We start from the raw sequence: 18,238 nt of genomic DNA, 5'->3' as shown, positions 1-18,238 counted from the left end.
TAGAGGTGTAAGGATAAAATAATTTTACAAGGGAATAAAAAACTGAAACAGCTCCATGGCTTGTGCAGCATTCAGAGCTTCAGTATTACTGGAAAATCACCAGTGGAATGAATGGTTGACAAAATAAATGCAGACTGAATTTATCCTTATTTTTACAGGTGGACAGCCTGAGGCTGGTCCACGTTGTGTATATATAGAAAATGAACAAAGATATAATTTAAAATGCATTTTAGGATTTTTCTGAATTTATTATATTCCCCAAACTGTTCCTTTCTTCACACTGCTGGTTCTTCTGTATTTAGCCACCCACAAGCACAATGAGAGGAAGACTTGCAGCATTAAAATGCTGTTCTTATAATCCAGGACAAGGATTTCCAAAACTAATTCTTCTGTCTTCAGGGATTTAGTGAGGCATTAACAGGCTCTTCTGTCAGCTGCAGAAAAGTAATAGAAGTAGTCATGTCAGTGCAATTATGCAATAACACCTCAGGACAAATGTGTAGTGTGTGTAGTGCTGTGTTATGTGCTGAGTGTGCATTGCTGGGCACCATGGCTTTCTGGGTCAGTGGGATTTAGGTTAGCCCAGGGAGAGCAGCAGTGGAGCAGGACAGGCTGTTCTACCACAAGAGAAAGCAAGCTTTTCTTGCTGACACCAGGAGCACTGCTTCACCTTCTGTGAAGTGTTATGTGTTACAACTGCAGAGGTTTGAGTACTTTCTCCTCTCTGACTGCTGTTGTCCCCAGTGTGAGCTGAGCAGGACAGATCAGGTGCTGCAGTACCCTGCTCTGGTCAGTGCTGGGGCAAGGTGGGATGATGCTGTGGATACGCAGCTTCTCCTTCACTTTTCTCTAGTTCTTACCTTCAATTTTTGGTTACAGTAATTGCTCTCAGTTAAGTCAGCCTCCCCAGATGACTTCCAACCTTTTATCCACCCTGTACTGTTGCACACTGCAGTGCCATCATCCAGCTGCCTGAGCTGAAACAGTGTAATTAAGGTGCCTTCACCTTTGCATCCAGGCACTCTGCAAGCTTTTCTTTCCTTCTGTTTAGTGTGTATCTGTACACTGTACACTAAGTCTCATGGTCAAGCTGACTGAAGATGGACTTAAACCACTGTAAGAATCCTGTGCAGCATGTAGTGAGAAAGTGTAAATGACTGTTTCATAGCTGCAACTCTAGGCTCTCTTTGATCAGTCTTGCTCTGCAGGCTGCAGGAAAATGTCTCTCTGAAAATGACATCTGAGAGAAACCTGGTACTTCCTTTATCTTTGGAAACCTGAATTGAATGGTAACTCACCCATGCCCTCAATTTATGCTGCTAGGTGAGGCAAAAAATGGAAGAGCAAGTCGCTCAGAAATCATCTGAACTGGAACAGTATTTACAGAGGGTACGTGAACTGGAAGAGATGTATAAGCAGCTCCAGGAAGCTTTGGAGGTTGAGAAACAGGCACGTCAGGATGAAGAGACTGTAAGGAAACTTCAAGCCAGGTATGTGTTTTACCCAGTGGTGATGTTTCTGTTCCCTCTCCCCTGCACTAATAACCAACTGTGCCATGCTTTTGAAGACTGTTTGCATCTTGCACACTGTGCTGGGAAGGGGAAATAAAGTGCAAAGACCCGGGAGGTTTTCTTCTGTTAAGTTATGAAGGCCAAAATTGGCATTCATTTTTTTTCTGTATGTTTTTATTAGCCCCTAACAGGGATAGTGCTCAGTAACTTCAGAAGAGCAGGCTCACTTACTTTTCACCATGTATTTTGCCTGTCCACACTTGAAAACTGTCATCATTCTGTACAAATTTGCAGTTGTGTGTTTTATAAAGTAGCAGCTGGGAATACAGCTTGCTGTTGTATTTCAACTGGTAAAGGGTTAAATCTTCTGTTACGTGTATGAGCTTCACTTTCTGTGATTTCATGGAGTTGCTCCTCTCCAGACAATTAAGATAACTCATGCGTTTGTTTCTTCTCTGGTTTTCACTGTTTTGCATTTGCATCATTGACTGAATTTTCTGAATAGCCCTTTGTAGCAGTGAGCCTCCTGCACTGCTGGAGTGACTTCAGAGCCACACTGAAGACAAGCCAAGAAGCAGTAACATTTTCTCTGCTTCCCGATATTTGACTTTATTTTTAACTAAAATTTCCAAGAAATAAAATAATTAGCTTGGCTCTCCTCTGTGTATGCTACATAGTGGCTACAACTTACTGTGAAGTGCAGCTAACACCATAATCCCCGTTGCAGATTACTGGAAGAGGAGTCAGCAAAGAGAGCTGAACTGGAAAAATGGCACTTGCAGCAGCAGCAGACCATTCAGATGACAGAAGCAGAGAAGCAGGAGCTAGAAAACCAGAGAATGATAAAGGAGCAGGCTCTTCAGGTTGCTATGCAGCAACTGGAACAGCTTGAACTGGAAAGGAAAGAGGCCCTTGAGCAGTATGAGGTGAGCCATTCTGTTTATCAGCCTCTCCTGTTGGCCAGGTATGCAGTGTTTCAACTGAATTTGAAGTTCCTCAATGTCATGCTTAAGGATTAGCAAAGCACAAGATTTATAAGAACAGGTCGGGTAGTTATGTGATTTTTTTTTTGGTTTTTTTTTTTGCCACAGACCAGTACATGTGTCTGAAGAAGAGGACAGTTTAAAATATACCACTCCTTTATTCTTTTATCCTCATTCCTATGCAAGCCAGCTCAGTCATAGCCTGAAATGCTCTTGACGTGTCTGTCTGTTGCTGTATGCAGTCCCATTGCTGCCATAATCAGATGTGATGCTTTTGAATTAGTTACTCTTGCGATGTTTTGATGATTTAATGGGACAGTGTCTTCTACAGGTGAAATACTGCTGTGCACCTGTAAGCCCTTGTTCCTTTAGAAGTACTTAAGTACTGAATTGATATTGAGGATGGCAAGGAATGAGTCGAGATCCTCTAATGTAGCGGTGCCTTGTCTCCTAAATGCCAGGCCTGTTCTCTGTTCAGCTGAGCATTTTTTGTGTAGGCCAGTAGCTGTACTTGTGGAAGAAATGTGAAGTATTTCTCAGAATTACTCAGAAGTGAGTGCAGAGACCATTTCTCTGTGCTTCACAGGGCTGGAGAGGTGTTGCCCCTGCTTCTGTTTAGGTCAGGAAAACAAAACAGCGAGATTTCTGTTTAATTGGGAGTATATTTATGCTGTCACTGTGTCCTTGGAGTTAGATTCTGTGAAGGACAGCTGGACTGGCACAGGATATAGTGCCACCTTACGACTCACCGTGTTGGGGCTGCATCTAACTCATCATGAGTGTTACTTTCAGGTAATACTCAGCTTTTTTGTATATGCAGTATCATTTACTGCTCTGTACTGCTGGCTGACTGTAAGAGAATTAAAAAACAAACAGTACAGCTGAAGTGGTGGAGTGCAGTAGTTCACATTATTTTAGGAATAATTCATCATGCCCACCTTCTATTTAGAATTGACCAAAAGACCAGTTTACATAGAAGAATGTCTCTTTCTTGCTTGTGGCTATCAGCAGCAGTCTGTTCCATTTATCACATCATGATTTCTAACTGTGAGATGTACTCAGTAGCTGTTATTAGATCACAGTACTACTAAATATAGCATGACTTATACTAAACTACAGTTTATGTATGTTTTTGATCTTCTTGAAGAGCAGCTGTAGTTACACAGCTACAGGCATCTTACAGCCCCGGTTACTGCTGGATTTTGGTTTGATGACTTACTTTTACATAGCCAGTGAGTGACTAAATGAGTGAACGTGTTGATCTGAAATGGAACAGCCCTGTCCACACTGAGCAGTGCAGCCTGACAGAGCATGGTACAGTTGTTAGATTGAAAAATGTTTTATTTTTGTATAAATACAATCAAATTATTTTCATTTTTTAAATGGGGCTGTGTTTTATTTCAGGAGGTTAAAAAGAAGTTGGAAACGGCAGCTAATAACACCAGGAGCTGGAAAGACAAAGTAGCTCATCATGAGGGATTAATTCGACTAATAGAGCCAGGTAAACAAGGTATCAACATTAAAATCACAAAAGCATTGTACTCACATGCGTGCATCAACCAGCTGTGTATTCAAGGCCACCTTTTCTTGTAGCTTACTGGCTTCTCTACAGCCTATGAACACTACATTGTCAGAACTGCTGGTCAGAGTAGCATCTTCTCTCTGAGTGGTGGGGTGGTTCTGAAGAAGGAAGTTTGCAACTCTGCACTACTTGAAGTGTATTACAAAAAAGTGCTGTTAATGTAAGACTTAAAACGTGTGTGCAGTGCAGTGTAAGTAGTGAAGGATCCTGACTGATTAGACTGCTGCCTGCTGAGGATTTGGTTTTGCTTAAAATAAATTAATATTGTTAAATTAGTAGGAGTAGATAAAAGCTCTTATTTGCTTTAAAAAGGGCCATTATGAAATCCACATACCTGGAGTGCTACATTTGTGCAAAATTAAACGTAAGAACCTTTTCAAGTCTTTACCTCTCCTGGCCTTGCAGAAACTAATTGTTTTTTAGCCTTATATCAGAATACAGGGTATGGTATGATGTGATGCAATAATTGTTACATTATATTACTACTTTGCATCATAATAGTGTATTGATCTTAAGATACAACATACTGCATTATATCATACTGTCTCTAATATTTACATTATTATAGCATTGCATTGTAGTATTATATATATTTCAACCTGAACATGGCATGTTTGAGTGTTTAACACAGTCAGCCTAAATGTGGATTGCCAAAAGCACAAAGTAAAGATGCCTTTACCACTTACTGGATGTTTAGGCTGAGACTGCAGCAGCTGGGAACCTCTTCCTTGAAGCACCTTTGCTGTGTCCCAGGTGTTCCTCCTGCTGCAGTTAGGTGGCTCCTTGGGCTGCCTTTGTGATGGCTCCCAACCATGGAGCACTGACTGAATCGTTCTGGGTCTCTCCTGCTGCTGTGGGAGTGGTGGTACTGTCAGAAACTCTTGTTTCAATGCACTCTGTCTTCCAGGCTCCAAGAATCCACACCTCATCACAAACTGGGGCCCGGCAGCCTTCACTGAAGCTGAACTGGAGCAAAGAGAAAAGAGCTGGAAAGGGAAAAAAGCCTCTTCTGAGTAATGAAAATAGCTGACATACTACTTGTGAACAGAAGTCCACCTTTGTTCACTCTGCTTTGCTCAGAACAGCTTATTGCTCTTTTGAAGATGCTAGTTTACTCAGCAGGAGGGCCTTTCTACAAAGGAAATACTGTTTACCACGCAGAAGTGTCTACTAAGAGCTCAGTAACGACACCACTATGTGCTGTCTGGCAGTACTTGCTGTTTTCCTTCACCTTAACAGATATTCTGTTTCTTTATGCAAGACTTTTCTACTGAAGATTTTTTATTTAAGTGTAGGCTGTGACAGGATGGTTTCTATATTAGCCTGTAACAAACAGGCAGCATCTAATCAGGCACCATCACCCATTTCAAACAGCAAGGGAAGCAATTGCTGTACTGGTTCAGTTAGTATAACGTAAACATGGGATAAGTCAATCCTGTGGACTCTGTCCAGAGCATTACCTTCCCTTCCTTTTAGTCTCTTTTTGCTTTTTCCTCTGCCTGTTGCTCTTCTCGTGGCTGGCTTCATCCCTGGGTGCCCGCTCTCTCTGGTTCCTGGCTCCTCTGATCTGTGTGTCCTCTGCAGGAATGCACATAAAAGCACTGGAAACAGGCACGTACAGAATGCTGCTGTAGAACATTTAGGAAGAGCAGTCATGCAGGATCGATCTTGTCTGAGACTGGGTTAAAAAAGAATTTAACTTGGAAAACCACGTTCATGGTTTAAAAGATGCTCAGTTTTGGCTTACAGATTTTTCTGGAGCGCACGAATGGAACATGATGACACACAGATGAAATATCTGCATCGAACCTACGTTTATATGCAAAACATTTGTTGATGCAATGAACAATGCTATAGTTGTAGCGCTCCGTTTTGTCTTATTCTCTATTAGAGGCCAGATTAGAAAAATGGAAGATGAAAACTGAATTTGACATTTGATATAAGAATGATGAGTCAGTAGCAGTACTGCAACAGAAAAAAATAATTCCTGCCCCTCCATTTCAGCAGTACTGGTAATGAAGATTTTCCATTGAGTCTTAAACTTCTCTGCAGAGAACAAGAGAGGGATTTCTGTTTCTGCGGGGAAGGAACAAGTGTGTGATGTTGCCCAGTCGGTCACCCACACCAGACTGAGGTCTAACTGAAGTCACAGTTCTTGCTAAGTTCTACAGGCATTCTGAGAAGTCAGCCCTGCCCTGTGGAGAGCAGGTGCCCACTGGTGGGGTTTGTTAAGCAGCTTCGCCTTTTTGCACATAGACCAAACACAGTGGTTTTCATTCAGCTCAATGTTAAATTACCTTTAGTAAATAAGAAGTGAACATTTCAGATGGATAACCAGTGCCTTTGGACACAGCACTATGCTGCTCAGCTCTCAGAAGAGCAGAAGCTGTACAGACAGATCTTCACATTCAGAACTCAATAGCATTTTCATTGCCTGTTAACAAGGACTCACTCAAACACTGAAATCTTTGCAGGCATTTACTCTGATTATATTTTTGTACTAATTGAAATCTTTTTAATGTCTTGGTAAATGGAATGCTGATGAAAATGGAAGGAAAATCCAGGATTGTCCTACTTGTATTTACTGTACAGAAACGCAATAGTTTCTTAAGCTTGCTAACAAGGCAGTTTTATATTGATCTTGTTTACAGAAAAAATGTGAAAAAAAAAAACTGTAATGGAAATACTAATGTATACATTGTTAAACTTTGCTAGATGAAAAGGAACAGTATTTATAACTGCCCAGCACTTCTCATGGAGAGCAGAAGGTATATGTAGCTTTCTGGGGCCAAACTTGTTAATTTTTCTAACAGTCTTTATTTTGGACAAATGTTGTGTTTGTTTTTTTTTTTTAAGAACACCAAATGATGCCTGTTTTTTACTGTTCTTTAGAATTGGCTATTTAATAAAGTAATAAACATCAGTTACATTGCAGAATGCAAAGCTGACCTTTTGTATGGGTTTCTTTGGGGTTGTGCAATTTCAGAAGATGCTGAAGGTCAGTAAGTGCACTGTTGAGGTATTTACTCTCAGTTCATTTCCTATCTGGCTCGTAATAATAAGAAATAATAATTAAGAAATACTCTTAATGGTGTGGTCAGTGGGAGTTGGATTGAAGGTAGCTGATGTGGTTTCTGAAACACAAAGTGTGCCAGATGTGAAATGAATTGATAAAGACTTGCTTCTGATGTACCACTGCATTACCACTGGCCCAGGGATGACCTACTGTTCTCATGGAGCTGCAGAGTTCGTGTGCATACACTGCAGCCAAAACAGCCCTTGATCAGCATGTCACCACCTACTTAGCCACAGTTACAAGAGGAGATGAACCGAAGCTCATCCTCAATGAGATGTGACACAGTTCACTGTGTACAGAATCACAGAAGGTTGGAGAAGACCTTCAAGATCCTCCAGTCCAACCATCCACTCATCACCAGTAGTTCTCACTAAACCATGTCCCTCAACACAAAATCCAACCATCCCTTGAACACCTCCAGAGTCAGTGGCTCCACCAGCTCCCTGGGCACCCACCCCAGTGCCTGACCACTCTCTCAGAAAAGTAGTACACATCAGACATACCTGTGCTGGGCCAGTAGGAAGCTGCTCCTGTTGCTTGTGGTGCCTCTGAAGGATGCGCAGGAGGGCTTCATCCTCTCTCTGCCCAGTTCAGGTTTTCCTTCTGCTGAGAGAACAAACCTGCAAACCAATAGCACAGTACCATTCTTTGTTTCACATAAGGCACAATTTTTGCCCTGTAACCACTTTATGGAGCTGATTTATGAGACTTTAACAGCCTTATGCATTCATTCTCAGCTGTAACAGGCAGATTTCCAGCAACTTGGGTTACTTGAGTCGAACTTTCCAGACACAAAAGCAAAGCCTACCTGAGGAAGCAATGCAATCTCTGCATCCAGGGGAGCTGTGGAGGTGGGGAGATATAAAAAGAAAGCAAAACCAAAAAGGCATGCAAGTATTCAGTCTTGTGGTTTCTTCTGGAAGTTACCGCAGCATCTATTTCAGTAAAAGTGAACTGGAAACGTCTGCTCTGAATTTTATCTTGATTAAACAAAGCATTTTAAGTCAACATTTCTGAGCACTGGTGCGTGACCAGGATAAGAGGCACACACAGAGTGTTTCAGCCTCTTGGGACAAAGCAGTGATGTATTGCTTGTAATGTAAAGGAAAGTATGCTAAGAAGTTATCTGATAGAATGAAGGAACTCTTGCAGCACTAAGACGTTAGTTCCCCCACTCACCCATCAGTTAGGGACTTTCCAACGCTGCCTGCACTATGCCAATTACTCACATTTTTTTTTTTATCTTCCCAATTCAAGGACCACAAAGTTCCCCTGTCTGGCAGTCCTCTGCAGGGACCTTGGGCCCATCTCATATTTGAACTTCAGCTGCCATCTGGTGGTGGTTTGGACCTTAAGCAGCTCAGTTTCTCCAGGGAACCATGATTAACGGGGCGGTGTTACTCACACTGAGTCTCAAGACAATGAAAAGCACCCTTCATTTCCCTTCAGCAACTCCATAGACATGTGCAAGAAAACAGAACGATGTATGAAGGGTGAGCAAACACTACACAACCTGTAATACAATCACCTTGCTGCCATCATCGCTGCAGGCTACTGTCCTCGACTTCATGAGCCACTTTGGTTCTTCAGTCATCTCAGCTCAATATACACAGTCTCAAGGCAACCACGAGCTAATGTTGCCATTAGCTTAGGATAAATTGAGCTTTTCTAAAGAGATAAGGCCTGGATCAAGGAGAAATGTGTAAGGAAGGTTACCTGCCTGTAAATAAGGCTTTACCAGTTGCCTCATTTGTCCTTCACCCTCACCCTGATCTCTCATCCCACTGAGCAGTGTTTGTTTGTTGACAAGCAGGATAAAAACGCCCCAAGGCCACAAGAGTGGGCTTGAGGAAGGATGTGCAACAGTCCAGCTTACACCTATTGTCTCTTCCAGAGCAGGACACAGATTCGTCTGCTTAAATCTCAAGTGAAAAAGACCACAAACCCACCTGCTGTTTGCAAGGCTGGGAGCTCCCCTCCTGGCGCAGCGAGCAGACACCACACAGATAGCATATCTGAAGGGCTCCTTCTACTGAGAATGTGACCACAACATGCTTCAGGAGTTACAAAAAACAAAAACAAGGAAAACCAAACCACACCAACATCCCCACCCCTCCCCCAGAAGCCAAAGAGAAGGTTTACAACACTGGATTTAGATATTCTCCTGACTTTTATGACTTTTATGAACAAACTCAGCAATGGCAGAGAACCAAAAATGCAGAAGAGCAATATGGATGTCAAAAGTAGGCACACTTTGAAAGAATGGCAATGCCAATGGTTGTTTTAACACTTGAAAAGACCTTGAACACAGCAGCAGTTTCTCACCTCCAAAAGATACTGAACTTGGAACTATATGATATAAAACAAAAGATAAAAACATCCTGAAAAATGAAAGGGGAATGCAATGATACCTACAAGCACAATCCTGGAAAGACCCCTTGAGGAGAGACCCTCTCTCCCTTGCTTTCTCATATTCAGCCAGCGCAGGCAATGTAAAAGGATATGAGCAGATACTCTGAGAGAAAAATCACAACTGATTGGACACAACATCAACAAAAAGACATAAAAACAAACAAGCAAAACCAAATCAGAACAATTTTATTTGCTTTTTCCTTCTGGCCATTATTTTAAATTCATCGACAAAGAAGCCAAACAAATAACTCCCTTTTCCACTCCATTGAGCATTCTCAGTTCTCACAGAGCTCTTGTGCCTGTCAGTGGAACCTTCTCTAACACCAGCTTTGTACACTTAGGAAATTAACAGGTCTGCTTCCTGCAGTTACAGCACACCACAGCCTTTTACAGGATCCAGGCCTCCCTACCTCGTGCAAGGGCCTGCCTGCTGTCATTTCTGCTGCCTGTTCTCCACACACACAAGTGAACTTGCTTGTGCATCACCAATGTGTCACAGGGGGCCTATGGGGGTGCTTGCAAGCATGAGTGCAATTTGCAGAGGCTTGTGTCGGCTCCTCCTATCTGCACAAGGAATCTGCAGCCTTTCATTTAACATGAGCAGCAAGTCCAATTTAAACACATGCGACGGGATTAAAAGCAAGCAGAGCTGAAGCCCAGGGGATTGCTGCCAGCCCAGGGCGCAGCTCAGGCAGATGTGTGGCTGACAACCACCATCCCAAGGCCCGCAGCCCAACTCCTTCTGTGCTGCTGGTGGCCCAGTCTCACCCAATGTCATCAGGTAGCCTGCTGGGACCCACTGCCCCCTCTGCTGATTTGTGCAGTTCTCCCCATCCCAGTGTGACTCAGCAAAAGCCTCTGCACACTTCCTCTGTCTCTATCACTGGCCAGGCTGCTCCCTGGTATTTGCAACCTCTGCAGAGACCCACGCTGTGCAGCACGAGTCCAAAGACAACTCTGTCTCCATTTTCCCTCCTCACCCAACTCAGAGCAGTCACTCCCACTGCTGCCCCTACTCCCAGCTACAATCCAGCTCAGTGCACACCAGTCAGCAGGCACTGCTGCTGGCACATGTGAGGAGCTCTGCTGCTGCATACCAGTGCAGTGATTTCAGCAGAGCTGCAGGGCGAGCGCTGGGCATGGGGCAGCGCACACGGAGCAGACGCTGTTCCCACGCTGGTGGTGCAGCACAGCTCCTCTGTACTCTTCAAGCTTTCTGTCCTTCCCTCACTTTTATCTCACCCCTCCTGATCAGCCCCAGCTCCCTACGTGCCGACGCAGGGTGAGAAGACTGACGCAGATTTTCCAAAGCCCCCGGCTAGCTGTGGGACCCGCACACAAGGCTCCGCCAGCTCCTGCCCCAGCAGGCCGGCCAGGCAGCTGCAGCCGCTCCCCCAGAGATGGGGAAAACAATAAGAAATACCAAATCTGCCGCAGGAATGCGGGAGATACCGTGGCGGGGGGCCCTGGTGAGTCTGGGCAGGATTTGCTCACGGCTTGGCCGTCGCCCAGAGGTTGCCACTCGAGCAGCCCTGTGGGCAGGCTGGGCTGGCAGGGGGATGCTTTGGGGGGCCCTGCCCTACTGCGGCCCCCGTTGGGCACTCGACGCCAGATGGCAGCCGGACACCACCACACAGGCATGCTGAAAACAGCTCCGGGAGCAAAGCGGCTCCTCTCGCACTCCTAATTAATCACATCTGCAGATCCTGTTTTGAGAGGCAGATTCGCACAGATGCGGTGTTACACGAGTTATTTACAGCTGAGCTGGTAGCTTACTTTGAGCTGCGTCACTTGTGTACGTGCAGCTGAACACTGCTAGGGCACGAGGAAGAACCAGTCTTCCATCGCGAGGAAAGCACGCGGAACAGTGAACCAAAAGCTCTGCTCAGGGTTCATGTGACTTACCTTACCTCACCGCACAATGGCAACACAAGCAAGAACCAGCAGGGCTGACCAACAAGGCTCTGCCAGCCATCTGCCCCGTGGGCTCCCAGCAGCGCCCAGCCTCACCCCTGTGCACAGCCACTGCCCTGAGTTACTCCGGTGACTGTCAGCAGGTCTGTGCTCTTCCCCTGCAAAGGCCCAGTGATTACTTTGAGAGTCAGACAGTTGCTCTGTTGGGTAACATTTTCCCTCAACGACTTACGAACTTTAATCTAATTTTGAAATGTAGAGGAGGCTAAGTTGGATTACACTGGTTTAACTGCTCAGGTCTCTCGAGCAGGGAGACTGAAGGCTTTTTTTCTGCTGAAACCTTCTGTTGGCCCCAAATCCTTGTTTTTTCTTAGTTCAGACACAAAAGAGGGGGAGGTTCAGCTTCCAAAAATAAATCAAAGACACCACGATGCCTGCAGGGTATTTGTTTCTCCGTAGGAACGCAGACCTGGTGGTTTAGTTTAAGGGAGACCAGGCTAACACTCGCATTTTCTACATTCCTTGTTTTCCTGATATATCAAGATCGACAGGTTTGAACTGTTGTTTTAATGAAAACCTACTACTCTTGAGAGGGTTTCCTGTTTTAGAAAGATGATCTCTCAGAGCTACAAAATTCCAAGCCATCTGACTTGCTATCACCTTTGTCAGGTCCTTTAACCTCCTTATGCCTCAGCTGATGAAATGTGATGGATATTTATCTATTAAAGTCTGCAAGTTTTAATAGGAAATAGTTTATCTATTCAAGTGCCTGCAAAACACTGCTGCTCCTGCAAAGAGATGCAGCAACATCACGGTAAGCTGAAATTGTGCCTACAAGGTGCAAATTGCAGATGGCTGTGTGAACACTTGAGGGAAGGCCATTCAGATCAGAGCAACTCCGCATGAGCAGAGCCTCCTGGCACCCCATCTGCCATCCACTGGGAAACTTTCAGCCCCTCTGCCTTCATGCCTAATTCTTGATGGCCTGAAAACCACCTGTGAGCTCTTGGATTACAACCACAAATTGAAGCAGCCTTTAGATTTCTAATGACCTAGAGGAGCTAAAATCACCATGTAGCTAGCCCTAAAGTGTCAGAAAAAACATGGCAACAGTCATAAAGTCATTCTGCATTTGAGCCAAGCCCTCTTCCATCATTCCTAAATCAGGCTGCTGACTCAATCCCAGGTAAGCTCTCCCCTCCCTTGGGCACTTGGAGTTCAGGAACTGGTAAACCCAAACAGGACTGACCTTGACTCTCTGGATAGTTTTCAGAGCTTAAGCTTTACAAACCAGAGCAACAAGTTTTGCAGGAGGGTGCAAATACCTTGCTGAAGGCTGAAGTACTCGTGCTCAAATTGCAAGTGCAACAGCCGTCCCTGAATACATTTTTCAGTCTTGGGAACTGACCATCAGCTCCCACTTCAGTAAATTCTGCAGTCCATGATGTTTTTTTTTTCATTGTTTTTTTCCTGTCTACTCGAAGCAATTTAGGATTTTCCAACTGTTCTAACAATTTAGAAGCTCTACTATGTAAAAACACTTTCTTGTGTTACAAAAGTTCATCTGAATTGTAAATTGCATTACAAAGGGGACGGAGTTAGTCTCCTCATGCACTGCTTGGGCTGATCTGTTGGCAGAAAATGACCACTGGCAGCTTTGCAAGGCATGGAAAAAGACTTATCGCCCAGATACTGGAAACACAGTCAAAGCTGCCTTAGCTGGGCAAGCAAGCACTGATTTCTCAGCCTAGTCTCTAGAGGTGCAGGTCTGCTGACGTCAAGGCTGTCATTATTGCAGGGCTCGCAGCCCTTGAAATGCTTTATTTGTGAGCTGTGGTCCAGCCTACAGCATAGAATAGCTCCTCTCTAGTGCTTCTGATAGGGACAGCTGGGACACAAGAACATCGCGTGCCCTTCACGCGTTCCCACTCACCTGCTCCAGCTGTGCAGCTGAATGTTTTAGGGAATCTCTGCAATATGCTCTTCAAGAAGCCAGTTCCTCTCCTGTTTGACTCGGAAATCTTCTTGGAATATTGCTGCTTCCTGTCTGAACTCCTCTTCTAAAGCCAGGTTTTCTTCCTCCCATGCCAAACTAGTCTGTAAAAAAAAAAAAAAAAACAAAAAGACAGCAAAGTTCAGGAAAGCACTCATTTGTTTGGTGTGAAAAAGCTCATAGGTGCAAGAGGATGGAATGCACAGTGCTCAGGATTACGTGATCATTAACAAAACAGGAAAGCCACCAATGGTTTTCAAAGCTAGTCTCTCTCCCATCATTTCTATCTGGCTATTGTATCCAGGGAGCCCGGAAGATTCCTGTTATGAGGGAATGTTTCCAGATAATTTTCCTCCCACCCCATTGCATACATTAACATAATCTTTTCTCTCCTATGTCTTTGGAAAACAAAGCATTGCTCTTATCCCTTTATAGTTCAGGTACATTAAGTACTTTCTAAGCTGTTTGCCAAGAAGTGCTCAAGGGCAAGAGTAATTGTGTTTGTTGGTGGTTTCTTTTCTTTTTGTGGGCAGGGAGGGGAAAGAAACAGACATAACAACTTGCTGGAAGCCTTGGAGCAGAGCCAGCAGCTCTGCTGACCATCCCTGCAATGGCGCATGCTGGTGGTAGGACAGCACCTCAGAGTTTGAGGTTTTGAGCCCCAGAGTTGCTTCCCTTTCTGGTGCAGTAGCACCAAGCTGCACGCAGTCTCATTTTCTGTTTCCCCGAGCTGCACAATGCAGACAACCCCCAAAGGTCCCGAAGTTGCAGGATAGAAAAATTCATCCTTCCTCCTGGCCCGGATCCTGAACAGACATATGCACATGCTTAGTGCTGAGCACGTGAGTAGCAATGCTGATCTCCATGGAGCAATCCACATGCTTGATGGGGGAGCAAGGGGGAGCAGGACACTGGGTTCTTCGGCTGCCTGCTTTTCATACTACGGGCAGAGATCCCACCCAGGAGAGAGCCGTGCAGCAGCATGGTGCTGAGCGATCTAGCTGCTTCTATTTCCACCACCTGTGGCCTTGCTGAAACCCGCTATGAGTTATCTGGGACATGACGCCCCAGATGGGTTGAAACAACAGGTCTTGCTGCAGACTGTCTGCATTCAGTGGGATGATTTAGTTACTGCTTCCCTCCCACCCCGTCTTCTTCCTTATTCCCATTAGTGACATGTTGGCTGGAGAGAAAAGTTATTCATGCTCTAGAAATGTAATATTTACTCAAAACAATTTTTATTTGGCTTGGCTTCTTCCCAGTGCCATAAAGTGATAGCCAACCCCAAATGCTTACATAGACAACATGTGCATCTGAGTCATATTTATTATCCTAGTTATAAAAAGCACACAATCTTGTTGTTTGGTGCAATGGGATGGGACTGAAGGCATCAGCACGTCGTGAGCATAGCCTGTCTCTGGAATCTGCAGAAATTTGCCATGCTCCAAATTTAGAACTTGTGGGTGGAAGCTCAGGCAGGAGCCAACTTTTTATACCATTACATCACAGGAATTGAGGGCTTTGTGCCAAAGGATCCAAGGAAATTAATAAAGAGCAGAGTCTGTCCAGCTGTTTGAATTTAGAGTCACGGCAGAGAGGTAATTATTAATAAAAGCGGCTTCATTTGGAGCATGGTAATCTCAGTGTTTAAATTGAACATATCCCCTCCTTACTGCAGCTTACTATTCTACTGAAACTTGCGAAGATCATAGTTAGGAATTAACATCTGTAAGAGATAGGCCTGGCGAGGCTGAGATCATTCTAGATACAGGACACGCTTCAGCGACAGCTTTCCAGCTAAGTAAGGCTCAGTGAGAGTATGCATTTGCCAGTGGCATCACTGCTCTCCTGGCTGCAGGAGGTGGCTGGAACGTGGCACGCATTTTTCCAGTTCAAACACACGTCTCAAATGGACAGCGATCAAAGCGGTATCCAGCTAATTTGAAGAGCAACTCAATTTGTTTGACCTCTGTGTGCTGGGGCAGCCAGCATAAGCTCAACTGTTGCAGCCTCCTAGGAGCTGCTGGTAAAGCAGCAGGGCCTGTTCCCAAGGGAAGAATGAGCTGACCTCCAGCCCAGCTGGGAGATGCTGTGTATGCCTGCAGCCCCACACCGGGCAGAGCGCAGCTGTGGGTCAGGTCGGGGCAGCGCCGATGCTGGGAGCGGGCCACCACTTGTGCACACAGAGGCTGCACGTACTGACTACAGAGCATGGGTCTGCTAAATGCTGCTTTCTGCACCTCAAAAGCCCAGCACACGTAACAGGCATCTTTCCAGCTCCTCGGGTAGCCAGCAGCACGCAACTTACAGAAAGTAAAACCTGAATCTTCACATGGAACGGCATGGGGTCGACGTGCTGCAACTCTGCATGCCAATGGCTGAACTCAGCAGTGCCACCAAACATAACCAGGAGAATACAACACCGTCTTCAGAAAAGGGGCTCCTCTGATGTTTAAATCACAGAAATGATGGTATGCAGCTTCAAAGCTCATCTTTTGCTCCAGGGTGCATAGAGCTATGAGTAATTGAACATTTAGCTCTGGGTAACCTGGGAATCTCCCTGTTTCTGTGCTACAGATAAATCAAGGCAGGAAGCAACTATGCATTTCTTCACAAGAGTGTGAGAAACAGCAAATCAAACAATAAATACTGGAAGAGATGCTCCTGCCCATACAGATACCACGTGATACTTGCACACACACTGCCAGCAGCAGCAAGTACCAAACAGCCTTGCAGGCCTGTGCCTCACCAGAAGCCATCACAGCAAAGACCTCTGCAGCTCCCGACACCCGCTGCACGTACAGCAGATTAAAAGAAAAAATAAGATCACTTTAGCCAGGTGGCCACGGGGTGACAGGTGCCATGATGAGAAGACAGTGTGCCACTGGGGAAAGGTAAAGTAAAAATAGAAGAAATCAGCTCATTCTCCATTTTTTTGATGGCAGTGCTTTCACCTGCAACACAGGCATGTCTATGTAGGGAGTGTTATGAGACTTGAGGCTGCTCTGGATTTAACAGGCTCTGTTACTAGATAAACTTCCTGTATTTTACCTAGAAAATAACAACACCAACCATGTGTTCTTGCCAGGGAAAGCACTGAGACATCCTGGATCTGTTCAAGGTTTAAAGATATAAATCTTTTTCTCAGTATGTAGCTAAATAATGCTCACCAGATATTTCCTATGGTATGATCAGTAGAACTTGAAACACTCCAATGCTTTCAAACATTACATAAAAGAGGAAAAGCTACTTACCTCCTACTTGGGTGTCCCAACGTATGTTTATTCTGAGGAGTGAAGTTGCCATTTCATCTGCAGTCTCATGCTGCTACTTCACAGCTTTCCAGTGAATGCTCTATCTTGTACCACCTGCCACTGCCCCTCTGATGTCTGGACAGAAGGTGGAAGAAAAAAAGTCAGGTAAATGAGAAGCCTTAGTACACTGTCAAGCACCCCAAGAGCTGGGGAATACCTGCCTGTCAGAGCCAGACAACAGATATTGATCGTTCTCAGTTATTTCTTTCAGATACCTCAGGACAGGGACCTCACTTCCAGGAGCACTGCATTAAACAAAGCTGTAATGAGCAAGTGATCCTATGGAAAGAGATGAAACGCTTCAGCAGAACTGACTGCAGCTATAACCAGTGTCTGGTCCATGGCTAATCTACAGTTCTCTTTCCACTGAAGTCAGCAGAAATACCTCCCATCACGTCTAGAGTCCTTAGAAACGCAGCAAGCATTTAAAAATCTGGAGACATTGCCCATTCTTACAACTGGGCAAGAGTCAGATTTCCAAAACACTGTTTATGTTGCACAGAAACTTCCTTCCCAGAATTTCCTTTGTTTCCAGCAGACAACTACTAGTAGTATTTCACTACTAGTTCTAGATGCAGCCAGCCATCATCCTATTTAAAAGTCATTCTCTTGGCCACAATCTTCCAACAAAAACAAGAAATGTATTTGATTAGATAACTTAGCTTCTGCAATCATGAAGATAAGATCAGAAAGACAACAACTAGAATAAGGACCTGTTTCCTTTCCTGGTATTTTTTGTAGCATGTCAACCCAGCTCAAACTAGTAACACAGAAATTAATGCAAACTCACAAAACGTGGAGAATAGTTTCATGACAAAATGGATTTGTGACTTGTTTTGACTTTCCAGGGGATTCTTAAAAGTCTAAAGCCCAGAAATTAAAGAACCTTGCTGGTTCCTTGTTTCCAGCAATTTCTTTAGAAGATGAGTTGTTCAGAAAGCATGGAAAGTATTAGAGTTATCGCTTTGATGTCTTTAATAGAAATTTGGGATGGATTTGAAAGAAATGAGCAAAGTACTGTTATTTCCTTTTGGAAAGGCAGTCTGTCACAACTGGTGCCATTACACAACTGAGCAACCCAACGGCAGTGCACATGCTAGCTCAGAAGCAGGCCGAGGAACTCACCCTCCTAATCAAGTTTATAGTTGGATGCTGATGTTCTCAGAAAACAAACGTTCATGTTTATTATAGCAGAATGAACAGAATGTACTACAGAGAATATGACTCACTTTTCCATAGGATGTCTGTCTATTCTCTGTGTTTGAACAATGAAACATTGCACCTCTCACTTGTGGTTTGTAGCACAAAGATTTAATGAGTTCATCTCAATGAGCTGTAGACCTGCCACAAAAACTGATTGATTTGCCTAGTGAAAACAAGCGTGCCTTTTGACAAGATGCTCCACACTAGGCCCTCCTCAACCAGCCCAAGAGGTTAGACTCTCTCACAGGTG

The 18,238-nt window shown here is 44.5% G+C and overlaps 1 protein-coding gene and 1 long non-coding RNA gene across 7 annotated transcripts in view; one reads left to right on the top strand and one right to left on the bottom strand.

Annotated features, from left to right (window-relative positions):
* The window catches only part of SWAP70 (switching B cell complex subunit SWAP70), a 33,273-nt gene extending 26,254 nt beyond the window's left edge, over positions 1–7,019 (top strand). The window contains exons 9-12 of one of the 2 annotated variants that reach the window (XM_042813794.1): positions 1,324–1,490; positions 2,239–2,437; positions 3,899–4,004; positions 4,984–7,019. In XM_042813794.1, coding sequence (XP_042669728.1) covers positions 1,324–1,490; positions 2,239–2,437; positions 3,899–4,004; positions 4,984–5,093 — 582 coding nt within the window. In that variant the 3' untranslated portion in view covers positions 5,094–7,019. The remainder of the gene's footprint in view (positions 1–1,323; positions 1,491–2,238; positions 2,438–3,898; positions 4,005–4,983) is intronic. The other variant, XM_042813795.1, reaches the window with a different exon arrangement.
* Positions 5,388–18,238, bottom strand: part of LOC122157754 — a 50,533-nt gene continuing 37,682 nt past the window's right edge. For 2 of the 5 annotated variants that reach the window (XR_006168010.1, XR_006168011.1), the window contains exons 4-8: positions 16,726–16,860; positions 13,412–13,575; positions 11,470–11,636; positions 7,656–9,667; positions 5,388–5,654 (exon numbers count right to left, since the gene is read on the bottom strand). This is a non-coding gene — a long non-coding RNA (uncharacterized LOC122157754). The remainder of the gene's footprint in view (positions 5,655–7,655; positions 9,668–11,469; positions 11,637–13,411; positions 13,576–16,725; positions 16,861–18,238) is intronic. The other 3 variants (XR_006168012.1, XR_006168013.1, XR_006168014.1) reach the window with 3 other exon arrangements.

The sequence above is a fragment of the Centrocercus urophasianus genome, unplaced genomic scaffold, assembly GCF_019232065.1.
Source record: "Centrocercus urophasianus isolate 14NV4802_14NV808 unplaced genomic scaffold, USGS_Curo_1.0 seq_14, whole genome shotgun sequence".
Classification (NCBI taxonomy): domain Eukaryota; kingdom Metazoa; phylum Chordata; class Aves; order Galliformes; family Phasianidae; genus Centrocercus; species Centrocercus urophasianus.
The sequence above is the reverse complement of the archived record's forward strand: the minus strand, read 5'-3'. Positions and strand labels throughout refer to the sequence as shown.